General features: G+C 31.0%; 5 protein-coding genes across 5 annotated transcripts in view; 2 read left to right on the forward strand and 3 right to left on the reverse strand.

The window, feature by feature from the left end:
* LOC125877661 (eukaryotic translation initiation factor-like) overlaps positions 1-2,824 on the forward strand; it is an 80,484-nt gene extending 77,660 nt beyond the window's left edge. Inside the window, exon 10 of the mRNA XM_049558889.1 lies at positions 2,790-2,824. Coding sequence (XP_049414846.1) covers positions 2,790-2,824 — 35 coding nt within the window. The remainder of the gene's footprint in view (positions 1-2,789) is intronic.
* Positions 2,825-4,823: 1,999 nt separating this feature from the next.
* On the forward strand, positions 4,824-8,714 carry LOC125876308 (shikimate O-hydroxycinnamoyltransferase-like). Its single transcript, XM_049557455.1, has 2 exons — positions 4,824-5,384; positions 7,661-8,714. The coding sequence occupies exons 1-2, from the start codon at positions 4,959-4,961 to the stop codon at positions 8,540-8,542; spliced, it is 1,308 nt and encodes a 435-aa protein (XP_049413412.1). The 5' UTR covers positions 4,824-4,958; the 3' UTR covers positions 8,543-8,714.
* Positions 8,715-14,548: 5,834 nt separating this feature from the next.
* LOC125876948 (F-box protein SKIP1) lies at positions 14,549-17,792 on the reverse strand. Its single transcript, XM_049558241.1, has 2 exons — positions 17,406-17,792; positions 14,549-15,279 (listed from the first exon to the last, which is right to left on the reverse strand). The coding sequence occupies exons 1-2, from the start codon at positions 17,765-17,767 to the stop codon at positions 14,715-14,717; spliced, it is 927 nt and encodes a 308-aa protein (XP_049414198.1). The 5' UTR covers positions 17,768-17,792; the 3' UTR covers positions 14,549-14,714.
* A 322-nt stretch (positions 17,793-18,114) lies between these two features.
* Positions 18,115-19,844, reverse strand: LOC125876947 (pentatricopeptide repeat-containing protein At4g21065-like). Its single transcript, XM_049558240.1, has one exon. The coding sequence runs from the start codon at positions 19,832-19,834 to the stop codon at positions 18,386-18,388; it is 1,449 nt and encodes a 482-aa protein (XP_049414197.1). The 5' UTR covers positions 19,835-19,844; the 3' UTR covers positions 18,115-18,385.
* A 1,928-nt stretch (positions 19,845-21,772) lies between these two features.
* Positions 21,773-23,087, reverse strand: LOC125876941 (UPF0057 membrane protein At4g30660-like). Its single transcript, XM_049558233.1, has 2 exons — positions 22,930-23,087; positions 21,773-22,172 (listed from the first exon to the last, which is right to left on the reverse strand). Exons 1-2 carry the CDS (start codon positions 23,017-23,019, stop codon positions 22,047-22,049), a joined length of 216 nt encoding a protein of 71 aa, XP_049414190.1. The 5' UTR covers positions 23,020-23,087; the 3' UTR covers positions 21,773-22,046.
* Positions 23,088-23,760: the final 673 nt, after the last annotated feature.

The raw sequence follows: 23,760 nt of genomic DNA on the forward strand, positions 1-23,760 counted from the left end.
CTAAAAGTTTAACTCTTGATATTCAGACATAACATGGGTGGTATTATTGGCTTATTGCTTCCTCCGCTTCAAAATAAGTGTCGTCATCGTACTAAATTCACATCTCAAAATGACTTATTATTATAGAAATATAAGATATTTTTTTTCTATTTTATCCTTAATAACTATTATTTTTTAATATTACAAACACATCAATTATAATAATTAAATATGCAATGCAAATGGATTATATCGTAAGACATAAATACTAGTAGAATAGTCAAACTTCCCTCCTAATTAATATTCTCTTTGTCCATCTTTACTTGTTCAATATAATAAAAATAATTGTCGAACTTTGTTTGTCAAATTTGAAAAATTATGCATTAATTTATTATTTTATATTTATTTTATCCTTGTTATTAAGTATTGATTCTCTAATATTTAGATAACTTATGTAATAAATAGAAGTGATATAATAAAATCACCATTTTATTTATTATTTATTAAAACATATATCAAGTCAATGAATAAAAAATTTTAAAATAATTATAAATAAAACATATGATAAATATTTTGAAGTGGTAGGTATTGATTTTTTTTTAAAGTTTTTGAGCGCGTAGGTGATGGTTTTTTTCCAATACAAAAATAAGAATATTTATTAAGAAATAAAATAAAATTGAGTTGGACTCATCACTTCCACATATTGTCTTTTTTTTCTTTTGTCATTACTTTCACACGTTATCATCCTAAATACAACGTATAAATTTATGACAAAGTTTTTGGGACCACCACGTTTATTATATATTATATATTGAAATTCGTTCCATTTAAATTTATAAGGTACGAGACAATAAGGCAACCGACTTTTTTCATTTAAAGAGTTCAAACATATCCCACAACAATTTATATTAATATCATGAAATCATCTCACACATATATAATTCATTATTTCATCAGTGTCGAATATTTTATTGGAGTCCAATTAATTTGTGACACGTAGAGTCTCATTTAAAAAGAAGTGTCAGAATTTTTCATATTTAGACTTTGGTTAAGAGAGAAACAATACATCTACTGCACCACATTCTTTGATAATACATATATAACTCTTATTTATTTCCGTTAACAAAATATTTCAAATGTATTCTTAATGTTAATACTATACAAGTAGATTAATTTCGTGGAGTACTTGTTATCTAATAATTCTATCGACTAACAATTGAGCATATTGAAAAATTATTATCATTTTTGTATATGATGCAAAAAAGTTTGTGGTCTATTTTTTATCATAGATTTTGTTATGAAAAAAAAAAACGAAAAAGTTAGATATAATTATATTAGATATCCGTGACTCAATTCTACCAAACTATTATTAAAAATATGTAACTATTTAGAATAATTATATAGTTACATCATCAATTAGATCACTAAAACATTAACTAATCATATTTTAGAATAGAGTCATACAAATCTTATTTTTTTGTTACCAAGTAGCCAAGCCCAAGTCAAATAATGGAACTATATATGTTGCAAAAATACAAAATGATCTTTAATATAGGATTTTGAAAGGACTACGACTTTTCCATACTAAGAGAAGCAACATTAATTAGGTTGGAAAAAATATATCAAGAAAAATAGTACTCCTTCTATCATATATTAATCGTCCATTTTTCCTTTACACATTCCTTACGAAATCATAAATAAGAAAGATAATTCTACTAATTTATCTTTTTAAAAACTTTTTTTAGAACATTACAAATTTGTTTATTTGGTTGTGTATCGGTTGGTTCGATTTTGAAGTTTATCGGTTATCGATTTGTAGAAATGTTAAACCGTTAAGAACCATTAAGATATTGGCTTATCGGTTATTGGTCGTTATCGGCTAACCGTTAAGAATAATCTAGGGTTTCGTCCTTAGTTTTGATAATTCTTGAGATGAGTTTCGTTAATGAGTTCTGAATTCTATTTCCTGATTATTAAGTTGCTATATCATGCATTGAGATTCTTGAGTTGATTGTTAGTATCTATTTTTCAGCATGAACCCTATTGTTTATAATGGAGCATTTACTTAGTTATTATTGAGAATTCTTTTAAACCAAACAATGGTCTTATACTAATTTTTTGAATAAGCAAAGATGGGTTTTGAGAAGGGTTTTATATATGATTGAGAAAGAGGATAAGGGAACTAAGTATACTCAAATATAATTTGATTCATTTTTACATTGAGAAGAGTTTGATTTCTAAAAAGAGTTTATGAGTTCAGAGATATTTCAAAACAGTTACCTCTTTCAAGAGGTTATTTTGAGTAATTACCTCAAAACAGAGAAAGAATATGTTTTATATATTTGAGCAAGAGTATATTATTGGGACTAGTATTGAACATCGATATCATATGAGTTCAAACAACTCAAAATCCTCATAAACCATGTCTGCCGACATGGGTAAAAGATCATACTTTTTAGATGAATCCTTATTGCTTAGTGGATCCACTTAGTCGAGAGGTTTTATACCCGGGCATGATATAGGACATTTCTGACAGTGGAGGCAAGAAGTTGTATCATCACGTAACTCATAGTAATGGTTGTCGGTTAAAGAATCTCTCAAATAGAGTTGACGTGTATTTTTACTATATCACTTATTATGCTGAGTTTCAGAGATGAGCAAGTACTTGTAAAGTTTTAAGTGATTTAGTTCCTTTATTTGAGTATATCTTTGTCTAGTCTTTTCTTACTGTTGTTGTACTTCGGCTATATCACATACTCGTACATTCAATGTACTGATGGTCATTCGACATGCATCTTTCTATGATGCAGATATATGTCAGGATCATCAGCAGACGCTCCGTTGAGATCACTTTGTACTTCTTGCTAGCTCTGGTGAGCCTTCCCTACATTCCGGAGGACTCCACTCTTGTCTTTCAGTTTAGTAGTTTTGATGTGTCGTGGGTCTTGTCCAACGTCCATATTGAACTATAGAGGCTTCATAGATAGTTAGTGTTGAGTTTCTGTCAGTATTTCCATTGAACTATTTTGACAAACTATCATTATTTTCAAATAGTTTTGAGTATACTATTTTGAGATAGCTTGAGTTTTGAGAAGTTTTGAGACTTCCGAATTTCAATTCTGATTTAAAGCTTAAATTTGCTTGAGTTAATCTTCCGCTAAGTAGTCAGTCAGGCCAAGGGTTTGCTTGAGAATCAACAATAGTTCTCGAGTGTCAGCCACATCCAGAGTGTAGGCTCGGAGCATGACAAAAAATATGACAAATTTTTTTGAGAAAAGAAAAGAGTATATTCCTTCATCAGATAATAGTTGTCACAAATTACTTGTCAATTTACAATATAAATTTTCTATTTTACTTTTTCAGATAATTCTTTTTGAAAATTGAACAAATTTGTAAAGTTTAAAAAAATTCAAAGATAAATTAGTAAATTTAATTTTCTTATTTATAATTTTTTAAAAGACATATAAAAGAAAAGTAGTAGACGGCTAGTATGAAATGGAAAAAGTAACTAGATCTAGTTGACTATAGGTTTTATATGGCCCCAACAAAAATATAATTAAGGGGGGAAAAAGAATAAAAGAATAAATTGTGGATTTTTAATTTAAGGAGTAAGTAGATTATTTAATGCTCTCTTTAATATGGAAGTGTAAAGAAAACTTCCAACTATTTCATAAGAACCATACAAACTCTTGGTCCGGCTACTTCCAACAAATTAAAAATTCAAATGGTGTCAGCCATTTTACATTATTATTTTTTGTGTATTGGAATTTCAACCATATTTCCTTTCACATAAATATAAAATAAATAAATACTGACAAACTAATTAATTAATTATTTTTTATAGGAAAAGAGCATCTTTCTCAAATTTACTGACCTTTTTTTTCGGAAGTCAATTTAACTGATTTATCCTTTTCTTTCACCAAATTGAATTCCAAAGAAAATACTAATTGTCCACAAAGAAACGTGAATAAGTTTTTAACTTTTATATCTATTTGAAAATGATAGTTTATAATAATAAATTACTTAAAATATAACAATCAATAGCTGTTTATAATTGTTAAAGTCAAATTACGTCGATAATATAATTTTGTTTAATATAATAAATTCATGGCCAAAGCGATGTTTAAAAAAATGGTATTTATATTTTTTTAAAACTCAATTTATTTCTGAAAAATATAACAATAAAAAAGAGTAAGACTAATAAGTTTCAAATACAATAAAATAAAAGAAGCTTCACAGAATTTGGCAAGTAAGGGCCATCATAACCAACAAAGGTTGATAGAGACTTTAAATTCGACCACTACTGAATATATCAGTGTAACTTTTACAAATAAAGTTTTTTTAAAAAAAATTATATATATATAATTTTATTCCTGTTTTATGAAGATAGAAAAATTATATTTTTAATAAATCATCAACTCAAGAAAATATAACTTGCCACACTGAATAAATAATAATAATAATGATAATAAAAGAAGTTCATGATGAAAATACAACACTATAAGAATAAAATTAAACTATGGCCAACTTAACAATAACTTGCAGATCAACTTGAATTATGGTATAGTTGTGAAACTGCTTTATCCTTAAAGATTTTGAGTTCGATCGGAAAAGCCTATTAGGAGAAGCACCCTCCAATGAGCCCTATAGTACGCAATTTAAATTTAATCGAAGCTTCGATCGAGATTCCGAACTTTGAGTAACAATAAAAGCAACTTGCACCTTCTAGATTATTACACCTTCTTGATTATTATTGGTTCCAACAAATTAGTATGGTTGATAATACCCTATACTTGTTAGTTTTTAGGCTATAAATAATGATTCCCAAACACACTATATTTCTTGTACCACAACAATTACTCTTCCATCTTCCTTATCTCTTTAGCTCTTTCTTCCTTCACATTCCACACATCAAGAATATTATTTTTAAACACCCTTTTCTCTTCTTAACCTAATTTTTTTCCTTTATTGGAAAAAAAATGGGAAGTGAAAAAATGATGAAAATTAATATCAAAGAATCAACACTAGTGAAACCATCAAAACCAACACCAACAAAGAGAATTTGGAGTTCTAATCTGGATTTAATTGTTGGAAGAATTCATCTTTTGACTGTTTATTTTTATAAACCAAATGGATCTTCAAGTTTCTTTGATAATAAAGTTATGAAAGAAGCATTAAGTAATGTTTTAGTTTCATTTTATCCAATGGCTGGAAGATTAGCTAGGGATGAACAAGGTAGAATTGAAGTTAATTGTAATGGTGAAGGTGTTTTATTTGTTGAGGCTGAAAGTGATTCATGTATTGATGATTTTGGTGATTTTACACCATGTTTGGAACTTAGGAAACTCATTCCTAGTGTTGAAACTTCTGGAGATATCTCAACCTTTCCACTCGCTATATTTCAGGTAAAAAGATTTTTTACACTATCAGTATTATAATACTTTATTTATATGTTTGTGTGTGTATGTGTTGATAGTATTTAGATTTTTGTAGTGTTTATTTATTTATACATGTCATCTTTATCTTCATTATATGTATGTTTATATGTTTTGATAGTATAAAGATCATGTTATTATACTAAGTAGTTATTTTTTAGGTAAAATAATTTTTATGCTATTATTATATTACTTTATGTATATATTTATGTGTGTTGATAGTATAAAGATCTTTTTTTAAGATTAGTATTATTATGTTTTTACATGTTGTTTATGATTGTTTGTTTTATTTTCTAGGTTATTAATTTTATTTATTAAGGATATTTAGCTACTTGTAGAAGGAGTGGATATTGTAAGATAAAATTCATTTGAACTAAATAGCTTGAATTCGAATCTCGAATGATAGGGTAATTTTTTAATTTATAAATAAGAATTTTCAATTGATTAAATCAATTGAGTTGTGGTAGAAAATCTTGTTTAATCTTATGAAGTTTGAATTTAAAATCCATCACTATTTGTAGTTATATTTTTTTTTAAAAAAAAATTATACCATTATTGTATATAAAATTTAATGATCTAGGGGAAAAAATTCATGTCAGTAGAAATCTAGAATAGTAAAATTTTACTTAAAATGAAAAGGAAATATGGGGACCTATATTTTCTTCTTATTCAACTAAAAAAGTTAGACAATAATTTAATTTTAGAGCAGGTCGGTTTAACTTCTTTTTAAAAAAGTCGAAATCGAGAGAGGTAGAAAACAGTATTATTTTTCTTTTTTCTTTTTCCTTGCCTTTTCCAATAAGAAAGTTTAGACATTTTCTACTTTGAATTAATATTTTTGGCCCCTCTTTTTATTCACTAATAAAACAAGAAAAATAGTACTCTATATATTTTAACTTCAAGATAGGGACAATAACAAAAAGGATTAAGAATATAAAATTGCATAATTAATGTCTCTAATTAAATGTTTTGTAGAATTTTATAAAAGAAAACTTAGTAAAATATGTAAGAATAGCATACTTTTTAAGTAATATTTTCTAAGTCATTTATAATTACTACTATAGTATAGACTAATTTAAGTAACAAGCTAGGTGACAAGTTAGTGACATTAATTTTCAAAAATAAAATAAAAATCACCAACTTGAATTACGAATTCAAAATTCAAAATTCAAAATTTAATATTTATTAAAATATTTATAGGTTTTTCTTGCATATTTTTTTTATCTTTTTGTATAAATATGGGGTACAAGTATTCTGTAATATGGGTTTTTTTCCTTTGAAAATTTCAAGCAAAATAGGAAGAGGAAAAAAAACAGACTCCTCCATTTGCGATTCAAAATTTAAATTTAATAAATTTGATTTTAAAATTTAACACATACCACTTTGAGAAAATATAAAAAATAAAAAAACTACTATAATTCAATTGAACAGTATTTTATATTCTGAGTGGCTAGAACCAATAATAGTACTAATATTTAATTCTTGACAGCTATCAATTTATCAAGATAGCTCCAATCTTCCAAAAACCTACCTAAACTAGTACTTTATTCATTCAAAAATTAGTTGTTATACTTTTTCAAATTAAGTTGACTCAATTTTAAATTAAATCAAATTAATTTATCTATTATATTAAAATATAAATATTTAAAATTATACGAAAAGTATAACTTTAAATTATAAAGTTATATATATTGATGAATTACATATTTAATTAATTTAGGAGAACAATAGAAATGATTTGATAGTTATGTACACTAATTAATATAGGAAGAGAAAAAACAATCTAAAAAATTCTAGTATGAATAATTTTTTTAAAATGATATTAAGAGATGGAAGAATGTAACAAACCATAAATTAGTGCTTATCTTACTCTTTTAACAATTGCTTTACCTATTTCTTTTTTAGCTTAAAAGAACAAGAACCATTATTTGATTAAGTATCTGATGAAATAATCTAAGTCACACAAATTAATTCGAATATCATAATTTTAAAAATGAAATAATATCATAAATTCTAACAACAACTGGTGTAGTTGGTAGGCCATACTTGTTTTAAAAAAAGTCAATACTTTTTTTCTGAAAGTGTGCACGTGAATGCATTAATAATAAATAGATAAACTTTGAAGTTCAACAAGTCACCCATCCTTAGCAAATTGGCCAATAAAGTAATATTGTAAGTGATGTATTCCAACTTTAATGTCTATATAGTTTTATTTAATATACTGATAGTGTAAAAAATATTTATAGGTTACTCGTTTCAAGTGTGGTGGAGTCGCTCTTGGTGGTGGAGTATTCCACACGTTATCCGATGGTCTCTCATCCCTCCACTTCATCAACACGTGGTCGGACATCGCCCGTGGCCTCTCCGTCGCAATCCCCCCGTTCATCGACCGAACGCTCCTCCGTGCACGGGACCCACCAACATGTTCTTTCGAGCATGTTGAGTACCATCCCCCACCTACCCTCAACTCATCAAAAAAAGGTGAGTCCACAGGCCCAAAGTCCAGTACCACGGCGATGTTGAAATTCTCGAGTGAACAACTCGGACTTCTTAAGTCTAAGTCCGAACACGAGGGCAGCACTTATGAAATCCTCGCGGCCCATATTTGGCGATGCACGAGCAAGGCACGTGGATTGCCAGATGATCAATTGACCAAATTACATGTGGCAACTGACGGTAGGTCAAGGCTTTGCCCTCCCTTGCCACCAGGTTACCTAGGAAATGTGGTGTTCACGGCAACACCAATAGCTAAATCATGTGAACTTCAATCAGAGCCGTTGAAGAATTCTGTTAAGAGAATTCACAACGAGTTGATCAAAATGGACGATAATTACTTAAGATCAGCGTTGGATTACCTCGAATTACAACCTGATTTATCGACCCTAATCCGGGGCCCGACTTACTTTGCTAGCCCTAACCTCAATATTAATAGTTGGACTAGGTTGCCTGTCCATGAGTGTGATTTTGGATGGGGTAGGCCAATTCATATGGGACCAGCTTGCATTTTATATGAAGGGACAATATATATTATACCAAGTCCAAATACAAAAGATAGGAACTTGCGTTTGGCTGTTTGTCTAGATGCTGATCACATGCCACTATTTGAAAAGTATTTGTATGAATTTTGAGATATTTTTCATATGGAAAAAGTCAAGAATGTACAACACAAATTGTGGTGTGATTTAGTTCAACTCCTTTTTTTTTATATTATTGTTTTTTTCAAATTATTTATTAGGAATTTGATTGTGTAATTGCCAATGTCTTATTAAGCTAAATTACTACATATTTTCTTTGTGATTATACCTAGTTTTCGATTGATTGACTATTGTGGCAATTATCTATGGAAGACTTCTCTTTATAGGATTTAACTTCCATATATTCATATTCAATTATATTTTACGCTATCAGATCACGTAAAATGCAATTAAAAATAAGAATTAATTTACTAACCTAAAAGTATAATACAAGTACAATTTGTTTATACATTTTCATGTGGTAGGTAGGAATGTGGCTACATAGTATATTTTATCCTTTTCGGATCTTACATATTATATATATCATATTAATTGTGTGGTATTTGTAGACATTGAAATTTTGTTTCTCTATAAGACGTTTTCAATTTGAGTTGGGACTATACAAGGTGTGTTCAATTTCAATTAGAATTTTTGGAGGTTATTCATCCTTAAATCCTAGTTTGTGCCTATATAAATGGTACTATATTCCCTTGAAAAAACATCTTGAAAATTCCACCACAAATTCATGGAATATTCATACAGAGATCAAAATCTCAAATATTCCGCAAATTTATGAAATATTTATAAAGAGATCAAATTCAAATCATCTTAATTCAAGAAATATGCCACTAACGGTCCTCAAATTATGAAGATCAAGTCCAAATCGTCCTAGTTCGAGAAATACGCCACTAACGGTCCTCGAATTATGAAAATCAAGTCCAAACATCCAAGGTTGAGAAATATGCAATCCAAATCATCCTAGTTCGAGAAGCAAAATTGTACTCACAATCTTGATCAATAAAATTGTGTTTCTTCATATTTTATTTGTGATTACAATTTATTTTCTATCACTTTAAATTTTTTTGCAAATATTATTATATAAAATGTAGTAGTTTTTGTTTGAGAAACTAAGATAGAACTTTGATATGTCACTTCCAAATAATGACATATATATAACAACAAACATAACAAATAGTTGATAGAACTTTGAATAGATGTTTTGGTACAATAATGTAGTAGATCATATGACAGTTGAGATAGATACAATTTCTTTCATTCTTATAATAAAAATCTTGGATTCGAATTTTAATCACGTATAAAAATATTTCGATAGAAAACATTTCTTTGTTATTTTAATGGGTCTTACACCGTGTAAATATTATTATTTAGTGTTTCAATGCAGAAACTAGACATCAAATGGAAAAAGTAGGCTCTTGCTATGTTCCTATCAACATTTACTTTATAGTGTGATGAATAACACTTTTCATATCTTGGTAGATAATACTCTTTTTTAATGAGTCTTTTACACCATAAATTTGAATTTAATGAGAGCTACAAGTATTTCCTTTGTTTATAAATGAATAAAGTAATTTGACTTGACATGAAGTTTAAGGAAATAAAGAAGAATTTTTAATTTTGTGATTTTAAATTAAAATTATGTTAAATGTATCAAAATATTTTTTAATTTTATGACTTTAAACATGTCAGATGAAAAAACTGAAATGAAAGCATTACCAAAAAAATTATTTTTTTTTAAATAAATTAAAAATCAAAGTAAGTCATTATTTTTTAAACAAAAAGTACTAGTAATAAAAAAGCTCCTAAATTATTTTCAACAGTTATTCTAGAAGATAGGACTTATATTGTCTCTTTAGCCCACAAAAGTCAATAGAAGACAGCTCATTTTGTTCCAATATTTAAGCATAGTGAAAGCACAAAAAACACGAAGATCTAGATAAATCATCATTACTAAAAACAATAGGATAAAAAACCTTAATATATCAGTTAGAATTTGTTGTTGAGAAAAAACTATTTTTGTTAAAAAAATGGAGTAACCAAATTGGTCAATACTTTTTCTAGCTAGTTCTTCGAAAGTGGTGACAAATAAAATTCAAACTTTATAGATTGGTTAATATTTTGTTATTCTTAATTAATATTTTAATTTCAAGTTTCTTGAGTATAAAATTATTTTTGTTAGGGAGTGTTTTATCTTTAATATGGGATTTTCTGAAATACATTTAAATTTAATCAGACTCCAATGTAGATACTGAACACCGAATCAGATGAGAAACCAAAAAAAATCATCATTACTATGAAATTCTAACTTAAATTTGTTGTTGAGAAAAAAACATTTTTATGTTAGGTAGGTTTTTTTAGTTATCTCTTTGAAAATTTCCTTAAATTTAGGATGCTAAATTTTCATGTTACCTTATATAAGGACACGACTTCTTGTTGGAATCATCTTTACTCCTCATTTAAACTATTTTACATATATTTGATTTTACATGCCCAAAGTCCTTTTCAATCTTTTGCTTTCATGGGTCACACGTGTAACATAAATTGTCATAGTGAAAATAGAATCACTCGATAGCAAGTTAAATAATAATTAGAATTAATTTAATTAAGCTTTAGCAAGTAAAAAGTATTTGACCAACATAAAATATGATTATGATGAAATAATCGAGATCTCTTTCTCCTTTTATCATTAGTTTTAAGTTCAAGCCATGAAAATGAAAAAAATTAAATTGTTCTTGCGGAGAAAAGCCTACTTACTTGCTCTTGCTACTTTTAATTTAAGAGCAAGTCGGTCTAGCTTTTTACTCTTTCACCTTTCCCATTTTGTCAGTTTAAGTACTGGAATGGGAGTTACAGATATTCATTCCTACGATATGTTTGGCTAACTACGATGGAATAGAGCCATTCTACATAGAATCCCTTGGGCTTTGACCTGCTTTCCTTCGCTTATCGGAGAGCGGATTCTTTATTACTGACTTTTCGCAGTTAATCGCACCTCGCACGCCTGCTTTAGCTCGTAGTTTCACTCTTGCTTTTCACAAATTTAGTTGATTTGGTGGCCTCTCTTTCCTGTTTTACCTCTCAAGTTTTTGTGCAATTAACTTTTGCTAAATTAGGCATAAAATATGGTGATTTCATTTCAAGTTAAAATAGGAGTTTCTTGAGAACAAAATCGTCTTTATTGACTTGCTTATTTCGTATTGAGAGTGTGTTTGAAAATTTCAACCTTTTTTGTCGATATTTCTATTTTATGCTAAGGATATATTTAGAATTTCAATATCTATGCATTAAAGATATATTTACAAGTGTTTATCCATAGATATTTAGTTCCATGTCAATAAAAGATCAGTTGTCAAATAAGTGAAATTCAATATGAATAGAATGTTGATAACGTTATTCATAAAATGTGTCTCTTTTAAAACTGATTAAAAAGAAAAATGTAGTGCATAAATTGAGTAGAAAAACCACATGACTACTTTTAGTATAATTTGTTAACACGAGGCGTTGCATCTAGTCTAATAATATCTATTACCTTCAATTCAAACTCTCTCTATATAATAGTATTAAAAGATCGTTTGGTGTGAGAAATAAAAATAAATAATTTAAAAATAAAAAAAATAGCAGCTTACATAAATTCCGCTAATTTAATACCTATAAATGGAACTCATATTACAATCTTCACTAATTTTCATTAATTAATAATTCCAAGTGAGGTTTCATAATTTTGTCTATTGACATTAATTGACTTTGGGGATTTCTTGGAGGTGTGTTGTCCATTCAATTTCCTCATCATACATGTGGTGGAATATGTCTTAACAACAAGTATGTACTTCTTTATAAATGTGTCTACTTTATATCGAAGGTATCTTTGAAATTTCAAACCTCTTCATTAAGGTGTTTGTTTCATGTTAAAGCTTTTCTGAAATTTTAATGTACTTTTTACTAATAATTTGGTCCTACATCAATAAAAACTTCTTTGCTAAATAAGTAAAACACAACATGGGTGACATCATTAAACATTTATAAGAAATGTGTTTTTTTAGGTTAACTAAAAGAAAAATGTATCGTATAAATTGAACAGTAAAAACACATAAAATCATTTTTAGTATGATTTGTTCAGATCATGCTGACAAAGGACTTTGCATCTTCCACAATAATAAGTATCAAATAACTCTGTCTATCAAGACAAAAGATATAAGAAAAAATAACCTAGTGTTTTGTTGTCTTATGCGACATTTAAACCTTAGACCTCATGAATTTTAACCCAATACACCCTTGGGTGCCTCTGACCAAACTATTAAAGCAACTTTGGTTTTCCCTTAGCACTAGCCACCTATGGTGATCTTTTATCCAAGCCATTAACCACCTTGACAAAGAGAAACACACAATGCCTTGTCAAGGATGTAGTGACAGATTCGAGATTTAAATACTGAACTTTTATCCAAGCTAACAATCACCATGGTGAAGATACAGTAGCGAATTCAAGATTTATATATCAAGAATTATTGTTTAAAATATAGTTTCTAAAATATCTATTATACCCTAGATTTTAAATTTGTTTTTCACATGAGTATAAAATCGTTTGACAGACTTGATATATATCCACTTTTGGTATAGTCATTTAACTTATGTCTGCTTTATAATTTTTTGTACAAGAATGTACAATGGATATTTATTGCAAGGTCTCAATTATTGTGATAGTTAAACCTAACTATTAATAGTTGGACTTGGTTACCCCTATAGCCCTTATCTATGATTCAGATTAAGGCTAGGGAAGGCCTTCATTTTGTATAGTATAGAAACAGCCTGGCCACAGTATAATTTCACAAGTCACGTCTACGGAGGGTAAAATTAGCATAGACCTTATTCAATTTTTATGAGGTAGAGAGGTTATTTCAACTAGATCCTCAACTTATCAAAGGTAGTTTTTGAAGAGGAGACAAATATTGTGCACTCAAGTAAACTTCAGTCAAGCATTAAATAAACCATGTTCGGAATGGGAAAAGGTTGGTAAACTTATGGATTGACCAGTTCTTCATTGGAAAACCACAATTGCTTAACTGCTACTCTTTTTAGGAGGTCGTTTGGTTTAAATACACGTTATGATGGTATAAGTTATGCTGAGATTATTTCTAATTGAGCGTTGATTTGTTATATATTCAAAATAATATGCATTGCATACATTTTAAGAATATTTTATTTGTTTGCAAAAGTACCCTTCATTTTATATAGTTTTTAAAAATTTTCTTTGCAAGTTTTAATTATTCATTCTTAAAAATAATTTTTTTTATTTTATTTAGATTAAATATTTTTGTGTGTGCATTCCCATGATGATACCTTATTTATTTAAAAATAAAATTTTCTTCTTATTTAGCTTTAAAATAGAACTTTCATCTTTAGTTTGTTAAAGTAAAAAAAGATTAATGAGGAATCAAAATATAAATAAACATAAGAATTAGTTGAATAAATTGATAAAATAAAAATTACATTCATATAGTGTATTTTTTAAATAGAAAAATATGAAGAATTATCATAAAAATAAGTAGTAAAGGTTGTGAATGTTATTATACTTGATGTTAAAAAAATGTAAATATACGTGAATGTGAAAAGTGATGTATAAAAAGGGGTTAAAGGGACATCTTTGCCATTTTTACCTATTTTATCCCGGGATTACTATACCACCCAATGGGAGGGATAACTTATTCCGGTATCAATTATTAATTCCGGAATAAGTTATTCTGGACTTGCTGACCAAACAACAAATTAAGTGCCACTATAATTTAATCTCAAGATTATTTGATATTATCCTTCACACCAAACGACCCCTAATAGTTTACCACATTCATTGTAGTTATGATGGGGTTCTGAAGCACAGTGAGATTTTACTCGTTGGTGTTAATTGGATGGTCCGTAGGCTTTCTTGCTCTCCATGGAGATTTTGGTCTAATATGTTTCATTTTACGTCAATTCAAGCTTGCTCGATCTGTTCACTTAAGACCTTATAATGAAATCACATTCTCTTGTCCAATTGCTACTATTTGTAGCAACTATATTTCGATTCATCCTATTTTTACAAGGGTTCCATAATTGGACCGGAGTTTCATATGATGGGAGTTGCTGCTTTGCAATTGCAAGAAACAAATCAAATATAACAGGAGATTGAAATATATGAACACAACAAAGTAATCAAAGAGTGTTAAACTAGAGCGGATTCTAGAAAGCATAATATACAAGCAGTTGAATAACAACATATCGCTCATTTTTCACCTGATTAAATTCGGAAGAAGTCCGTCTGGAAACGATCATCATACAGTTGCCAATGCCCGTACCGCTCTGTTTGAGATTCTAAGCAGAGGTGAGGCTTCTTCAAGGTTTTCAACTGCTTCATATTCGACGAGGCATTTGCAATATCCAGGCTAGTAACATTTGTACACCCAAAGAGATCCAAATGCTCGAGGTTTATACACCCTTCAGATATCAAAGCTAGACCTTTATTAGTCAATTTGGAGAATTGTAGTTCAAGTTGCACGAGTTGTGGCATGAATTTCCCTATTGCAGCAGCTTCTGAATCGCCATCTTGAGGACAGGTATCTACATACTCCCTCGGGACAAAGGGTTCTTGTTGGGAAGGATTAACCTGAGTCATGAGATTTCGCCTTAGAATTCGCAAATTAGGACAATGCTGTCCTATAAGTGCTAGAGACTTGTGAGATATTTGATAGCAGAAGCTGATATCAAGTTCCCTAAGCAACGGGCAACCAGAGGCTATCTTCGACATTGTTTCATCGGTTACATGTGGACACCTCTGAATTGAGAGAACTTGAAGGTTAAGCGACCTGTAAGAATAAATTCAGAGCAAATATTTACCATTCATAAACACACGTATCGCGACAACTTCACCAAAATTAGGAAAAGATCATATTTTGGAAGCAGCAGAGTTATCAGAAACATGAAAAGAACTCCGTCATTTCTATAAGATTGGCGAGTTTTTTTCTGTTTGATAAGTAAAAAGATAGGTATTATTGCTGAGAATGTCAGATCACTGATCACCCCCATTGCTTCTAATCTGATCAAACACGTAAAGATTAAGCCTATACTTTATGCCACAAGAAAGAGCAATAGCCAGTTCCAACTGCATCAAGTCTCATTTCTCCGGGGAGTCATCTAACTTGTGAATTTCAGAAATAGTTTAATGATCACACATAAGCCCCAACTCATACCGAAAAACATAAAAACTTTAGAATCCCAAGAAGAAAAGATAAGAAAAACTGATAGCGATGCCCACTGTCTTCAGTCTCAACGTTTTATTACTAGTCATTGTTCATTATGGCCACCAATACAACAGACAACACCTACTAGTCATTGACTCATTGTTCACTATGGCAACCAATACAATAGTTTAAGTCCATCCCTCCTTATTTCTTAGAAGAGAGTCTTAAGGTTGGTGTTTAGTCCAACTTTTGCCCACCTCGACTAGTGGACTGCATACCTGTTATGCCCCACCAGCGCAGGTACCAAGTAACTATGCCCTTTGAGGCTCAAACAAAATGAAAAGAAATCATCTAGCATTTCCTAAATCAGTATTTCAAGACTGATTTTTCGAACACTTTTTTTTGGTAGTTTCATGAATTCAAATTTTTGAGATTTTTTTGCTCATTTCACACATTGGACATTGAAAATGTCAGACAATACACTGATGAACCCAAGAACAATCTAAAACCAACTAGATAGTAATGACAACATCATCTCATTGCTGAGAAGAACATAACAAACTGCAAAATGAATATGCAAAGGTCTATTTAGAGGGCAGTTCTGCTCTCAAACATAAAAAAAAACATGACAATGCAGATGTAAAACCAAAGCCATCAAACATCACGCGACCGACCTCCATATTCCTATCTAATCCAACGGCTTAAACAAGAAATGTAGATTACACCACTCCAACGGAAGCAAGTAAATCCGACAGGATTTTTAGTACTGCAAATACATAGCACAGCCATAAGACTCTTAAGCAACATTTCCACTTGCAGCTAACCTTTTCAAGATTTTTCTTTTACTCCTTATATTTCAATTCAGAAAAATTTACAAACAAATTTTCAGCCATAAATGTCGTTCTTCTCATGATTTCATTTTTCACCCATAACAATTTCAAAAAATACACATAAATCCTCTGCCAAAATGCATTCTTTCTCTTTCCAAAATATTCTTTGTTACCACCCAGTTCCACCGCAACTATAAAATCCCAGTTTTTCTCAAGATTCCTTTCTTACCCAACATCTCAATTTAGAAAAGCATAAATTAATTAGGCATTATACATAAACATGTTTTTTAACTTGACTTCAACTAGCATTTACGCCTTCCAACTTTGTGTATGTACAAACGGACACTTCTAACTTGTATAAAGTTAAACAAGTAGACACACATGTCCTACGCATGTGCCTACTTCTTCAACTTTATATAAGTTTTAGTGTCATAATGTCTTTTATTGCACGGGCAAAGTTGATTGACATAGATATCAACTAAGACCAAGTTAAAAGATACACTTACATATTATGCTGATGAATAACCTCTTTTGTTTCATTTTACATGACACACTTAACTCTGTCCGCAAAGGAAACAACAGCTTTCTATTAAAAATTTCCTTTTTTTTTTACCATGCAAACATTAACTAATTCCACGAGTAACTACTACCTCCTACATTATCATCTAATGATTCATATCATCTAACTTTTCATTTAGACTTAATAAGATGATATATATATATAGCTACACAAATATCTATAGTTAATCAAGCATGCATCACGGACGAGTTAACTCGGATCAGTCATGGCTACTCCACGACTCGGTCTCCATTCATCACACAAATTTCACTTTCATGCTCAATCAAATACCGTCACATAAATTGAAACACAACAACTAAAAATCTCTTTTTTTTCTTATAAAATTGGGAAATTTGATTTACCTTTCAGCGATCAAAGCTATGGAACGATTAGAGCAATGCCTAACCCGAACAAAATTCAGAGATCCATCACTCCAAATTACAACAGATCGAACCATAGAATCGATTTTACTCTCGAACTCGCGATTCCAGTAACGAGTCGACGACGACTCAGCGACCGATTGGATGAACTGAGCTTCGAGATCGATTACCGAATTGAGATTAGGATCCTTACAAGCTTGTAACCAGGATCTGCAGACAAACATGGCACCTCGCCATCGATCTTCAATGGAGAGGTGAGAGAGAATGTTAACTAGGCATAACTGAGTCAACTCCGCCCAGTTACGGATCTGCACTGACTTGGTTTCCTCTTCTTCCTCAGCCATTTTTGGGGGAAAACTAACACATGAAAATTATTAGAATTTCAAAAACTTATATATTTATATTTTGCAATAGATTGTGCATTACCATCCGAGCAACTCTCGATTTGGTGGGTTATGATAATGTCACGTGGCAAAATCTGATAGTTTTGTAGGGCTTTGTTACTTGTTAGTGGTTAGTGGCACGAATGAATCATATGGGTTTATGATTATGACATAAATAAAGTTCTAATATTAACGTGTGACATAATTTGCCCTTTCCTATATATTCTAGTTTTGGTCTGTTAACAACTTGTTTGGATGGTTGATACCTATAGTTTATAATGTATCATTTTGTACTATAATGGCTTGTAATGTATTATTTTATAAATATAATATTTGAATAAATTGTGTACATTGTTGCGATTTAATAACATTCTTTACTTTCTTTAATCCCGTGTCAAGTCAAAACCAGACAAATAAATTGAAGCGGACATAGTAGTACATTAAGGTGACAATTTCTCCTTCATGTCTCATTGATGCATAGTCACCACAAGATCATGGTAGGAGTGATCAAACAAGAGCTCAATGAACACATCAACTTCCCTATTTTGCAAATGACAAGAATTTTGACACTTCTTGTTGTCACCTTAACAACTCTAGTTGATCCTTTTGATCCTCAAGTTCAACTGAACTACTACCAAAGTCCTTTGATAATCCCCTCTCTTTCATCAACGCTCGAATTTTCTCCGCGTCATTCCACCTTCCCATTTCACCGTATAAATTAGCCAACACGACGTAGTAGGCCGAGTTTATTGGTGCCAATCCTATAAGCTTCCATGCAGCAAACTCACTCAGTTCTTGATTTCCATGTAACCTGCAGCCAGCAAGCAATGCCCCCCAAACGCTCTTTGTTGGTTCCATTGGCATGTCTGTGATCATCCTTAGCGCGTCTTCTAAATACCCCGAACGTGCTAATAGATCAACCATACACGCATAGTGTTTCACACCAGGTGGAAATCCATACTTCTCATTCATCAACCAAGAAAAAATTTCTCTTCCCTGTGCAACCTTTCCGGTATAAGCACAAGCACAAAGCACGGCTACTAAAGTCACTTCATCAGGTTTGACATTTTCGCGCTCCATGATGAAGAACCATCGCACTGCCTCCTCCCCGCTTTTAGCTAACGCCAACCCCCTGATCACAGCATTCCAAGTATACACATTCCTATGCTTCATCTCTTGAAATACCCAAAAACCGTGTTCGATTTTCCCACACTTCCCATACATATCTATCAAAGAAGTACCCAAAATCACATCCATTTCCCATCCACTCCTCCTTATTTCATCATGTATCAATACCCCCATATCTAAAGCACCACAATTAGCACAAGCAGACAATGCATTCACCATAGTCACCCGATTAGGCGCCACACCCGAATCCCTCATTTTCTCAAACAAAACAAGTGCATCACCAAACTTCCCACAATCTCTATACCCCATAATCAAAACCGTCCACGAAACAACATCTCTTTGAGGCATTTCATCGAACACTTGCTGACAAAACTCAATTTCACCACAAGAAGCATACAAATTCAACAACGAATTCTGCACATAAATATCACAAACATAACCCCATTTCACAACATGGGTATGTACAGATTTGCCTAATTTTAGCTCCTTAAGGTCAGATAAAGACTTTAGAACAAAAGGGTACGTGTAATTATTAGGAAAAATACCTTCTTTATGCATATGAGCATACATGGAAATCGAGTTCTGTTTCAGTACTGGGATTTCGGAATGTGAACATTCTTGAATCAGTGTGTTGCAGATGAAGATGTGGGGTTTCTTGATGAGTTTAGTGTAAAGCGTGTAAGCAGAGTTTAAGAGACCTAAAGATTTGGATACAGAGATGAAGTTGTGGGCTATGGTGGTGTTGAAATGGAGATTGTTGTGGATGATTTGAGCTTGGATTTGGGAGATTTGAGAAGGTGAAATACAGGTTTTGTTCAAGAAATTGAGGATTTGTCTGGATATATTGTTGAGTTGTGAATAGGAGTTCGATATCAATGGCATGATTGAGCTTCTACTCATTCATTTCTTTCAAATGGAGGGAAATGAAAGAGCTTTTATAGAGCCATAATACATAAATAATCATTCAAACTCGGTTTGAGCTGATAAGTAAACACTACAACTTTTAATATGCACATCTAGACACTTCAATTCGTTTTTATTGTGTCAGTTGAACACTTCAAATTCAAAAATGATCATCTAGACACCTCCAACATTTACGTGTCAAGTTTGTATCGAGTGTCCATGAGACACAGTGACGATGAGTTGGAGTGTTTGGTGGCTAGTTGAGACTAAATTAAGGTGTCTAGATGCGAACTCTTAAAATTGTAGTGTCTAGTAACTAGTCGAGATCAAGTTTGAGTGTTTGTGCATGCGTGTGTATATATACACAACTTTTTTGTGGAATGGTTGTGTTGTGCGAAGAGTGAATTATGTAGCTGCTTGTCTAGTAGGGCGGCTCTTCTTTGTGGATAAACAAGAAAATCGACTCTACGAACTCAAGGAAAGATAATTTTCATATTAGGTAAGATTCACCAACCGCTAGACATAGCATATAAGCATATAATTGTATCAATAGCACAAGAACAATTTTACCTCATTTAGGAAAGGGCTTTGCATAAGGCAATACAATTATTACTTGACTTAGAAAGAGGACAAAATTAGCTCATAAAAAAAGCATCACCTACCCAACGACTCACTCAGTTATTAATTCAACTCATTTTAATCCATTGAATAATCAATCAGTTGTTAATTCAACTCTTTTTGATTCGTCCAATAAACCTTCTTTAAATGGAGGGATTTGAATGTTGGTTTTAATGTAGTAGCATCACATATTTTAGAATTGAGAAGACAATCACGTTTGCCAATAAAATTTAGACGTGGGCACCATAAACTAGTTAACAAATGACTCATTCAAAACAGTATTTCCAAGGGTAGAGACTTCAATTTTTTTTACTTCCCACCCATCGTTCGATACTTATATTGAAGCCCCGACTAATTTGAATTTTCCCCATACAAGTGTTGAGACTACATCGGACAAGCGAATTATACCTCACAAAAGAATATCCAGGACAAAAAGGAAACAGGAGAAATAAAGTGATGGTAATCCAACCACCCCGTGGAGGACAGAGCTAGGGTATCAGTAAAGAATCGATAAAACTCAATAACTTTAGTTTAAATTTTGTATTTGTCTTAAAAATCCCTCGTTGTTGGGAGAATTGAAGACAAAGCAAAATATACAATTTGGACCAAAGCAAATCACTTCCACAACTAGCTTGCCAACACACAAATTAACCTTATCCAAGTATATCTCACTGGGCCTAGGAAACACATGGAGAAACTAAGTTCATGTCACATCAACATGTGATTGAGGGTGTGTTATCAATATCTCTACCTGTGATTCAATGAGACCTAAAATTTCTTCAAATTCTTTTCCTTATAGAAAAGAAGATGACTCTTCTATCCGAAGAAATAATTCATCGAGCTAATGAATCATTGATATTGACACATACAAGGTCGCCAAAACCTCGTAGAGGTAGAGAGGTCGTTTCCAAAAGATCCTCAGCTCAAGTAACATGCATAAGAGAAACTCCGAGCCTAATAAAGAGGATAATTTCATTTTCCTCAAGATAACCTGTTTGAAGAACACTAAAATCACAACTAAGTTTAGCACAAAAGATCTTGCCAACCAAGTTCTTTCATCAATATGTTCTTTATATTTTGTTTCATCAAATTCCTTCATCATCTTTAAGGACATGCCAATACTAGCATATCTCTAAGTTTAATAGACCAACTAGTAATAAGTAAGACCAACAACAACACATCTGTGTAATCTTACAAGTGGAGTTTGGGGAGAGTGGTGTGTATGCAACCTTATCCCTACCTTGTGAAGGAAGATAGGTTGTTTCTGATAGAACCCTAAGCTCAAGTAACAATCAAATCGATGAGAAATTGAACACCTCAGAGCACAAGGCTATAAATTACCAATCCATAAACTTAAACTGCAAGAGTTGATTCAGAACAAGTGACATAAGGTACAATACATCCATAGTTGGAGTCAAAAAGACCCTTAAAAAATGACTGAGTGCGTGTCAGATCCTTCAAAAATAGCGCTTTTTTGGAAGATCCGACACGAGGACTGCAACATTTTTGTAGAGTCAAAGCAACATAGGTACAACTTACAAGCAAAACAAAACAACAAGCACACAATCTGAAATGATATATTCAACAAAGATCAAGCAAGACTGTCATAATGATCCACTCGTGGTTCACGCTCAACACAGAGGATTGCATAAAGAGCATAGATAATTCCAGGAACATAGCCCAATATGGTTAATACCAAGCAAATCAAGAACTCCACCTGGAAAAAAATTCAAAAAAGAAATCACTAAATCCCCTAAAACAATTGAGTCAATTCTCAAACACCCTTTTCTGTTTAACAATCACCCAAATCAAAAAAATATAAAAAATTGAATCTTTTTCCAAAATTGTAAATAAAAACATCACTAAATCCCCTAAAAGAAGTGATCCAATTCTCAAACACCCTTTTCAGCTCATCCCCCAAAACAATCAACTAAATCAAATTTTTACCAAAAATGACAAAAAAAATTGATTTTTTTTTTTTGCAATTTCAAGAAGAAAAAACACCCCACATCACAAAAATCCCCTAAAACAATTCACCCTATTCTCAAACACCCTTTTCAGCTCATCCTAAAAAACAATTATCCAAGTCAAAATTTTAACCAAAAAATTCATAAAAATTGGATCTTTTTGCAATTTCAAGAAGAAGAGAACACACCCCACATCACTAAAAATCCCCTTAAACAATCAACCCTATTCCCAAACACCCTTTTCAGCTCATCCTAAAAGACAATCATCCAAGTCAAAATTTTAACCAAAAAATTCATAAAAATTGAATCTTTTTGCAATTTCAAAAAGAAGAGAAAACAGCCCACATCACTAAAAAAATCCCCTAAAACAATCAACCCTTTTCTCAAACACCCTTTTCAGCTCATCTCCAAAAACAATCACCCAAATCAAAGAAACTAAAAATAATAATTAAAAAAGATATCTTTTTAATATATACAAAAAAAGTTTTAGGTAAAAGGGGATCTTACAGTGCAGCAACCATTGCGAAGGCAAACACCAAGAGGAGGAAGCAAGATTGCTAGTAAGATTTCACAGACAAGGGCACATGTTATCTCCATTCTTGATTTCAAAAGGGGCTGAGGTGTTGAGAAATGATTGACTTTTAGTGAAATGCAACCCTTTGATTACTCATATTTATATGGAAAAAAAAAATACCATAGGATAGTACTTCTTTGTTTTATTTTTTTTTAATTTCTCACCCGGTGTGTCCAGACTCCAGAGCTCATATTTGAGCTCCGAAATAAAATTTGGATTTCACTTTGCAGGGTCCATTTTGCTCCCAATACAATTTATGTCACACAATTTATTTATTTTAATTAATAATAATTTTATTTTTGAGTTTAGTGTTAATAAGATGATTAATAGTTAAATAAATATAACAATTTATTTTAGATTATAAGTTATAAAAATTTCATCTCATTTTTAAATTTTGAGCGTACTCAAACGTCTATCATGTAAATTTGAACGAGTGAACTACTTTTATATTAAGAAAATGCAAAAGTTAGATGTAAGGTGTAAATTGATGGTGGTGGTGTGGGTTCACTGTAGGTAACTACTAATGATAGCTGATAATAATAATTAATATTTGTGGTTGATGATGATAATTGATAATTGTAACGATAATAAATAAATAATAATCTGGTTGATGATTAAATGTGATGTTTAACAACATTAATGGTTTGTGATAATGATAGTATATAGTGACTAATAATGAAGACCATTGATGTCATAATTGATGGTTGGTTAATGGTTATAAGATTCAGATTCTCTTTTGTTTCCTATCAGGTATTTGAAATCCG

The sequence above is a fragment of the Solanum stenotomum genome, chromosome 9, assembly GCF_019186545.1.
Source record: "Solanum stenotomum isolate F172 chromosome 9, ASM1918654v1, whole genome shotgun sequence".
NCBI classification, from domain to species: Eukaryota; Viridiplantae; Streptophyta; class Magnoliopsida; order Solanales; family Solanaceae; genus Solanum; species Solanum stenotomum.

Excerpts from the sequence above, each read along its gene's own strand:
- LOC125876308 (XM_049557455.1), top strand. The coding sequence starts at position 4,959 with ATGGGAAGTGAAAAAATGATGAAAATTAATATCAAAGAATCAACACTA. Across the intron at positions 5,385-7,660 it reads TTCCACTCGCTATATTTCAG|GTTACTCGTTTCAAGTGTGG; the intron begins GTAAAAAGATTT and ends AAATATTTATAG.
- LOC125876947 (XM_049558240.1), bottom strand. The coding sequence starts at position 19,834 with ATGAGTAGAAGCTCAATCATGCCATTGATATCGAACTCCTATTCACAA.
- LOC125876948 (XM_049558241.1), bottom strand. The coding sequence starts at position 17,767 with ATGGCTGAGGAAGAAGAGGAAACCAAGTCAGTGCAGATCCGTAACTGG. Across the intron at positions 15,280-17,405 it reads ATAGCTTTGATCGCTGAAAG|GTCGCTTAACCTTCAAGTTC; the intron begins GTAAATCAAATT and ends TTATTCTTACAG.
- LOC125876941 (XM_049558233.1), bottom strand. The coding sequence starts at position 23,019 with ATGGAGATAACATGTGCCCTTGTCTGTGAAATCTTACTAGCAATCTTG. Across the intron at positions 22,173-22,929 it reads TTCGCAATGGTTGCTGCACT|GTGGAGTTCTTGATTTGCTT; the intron begins GTAAGATCCCCT and ends ATTTTTTTCCAG.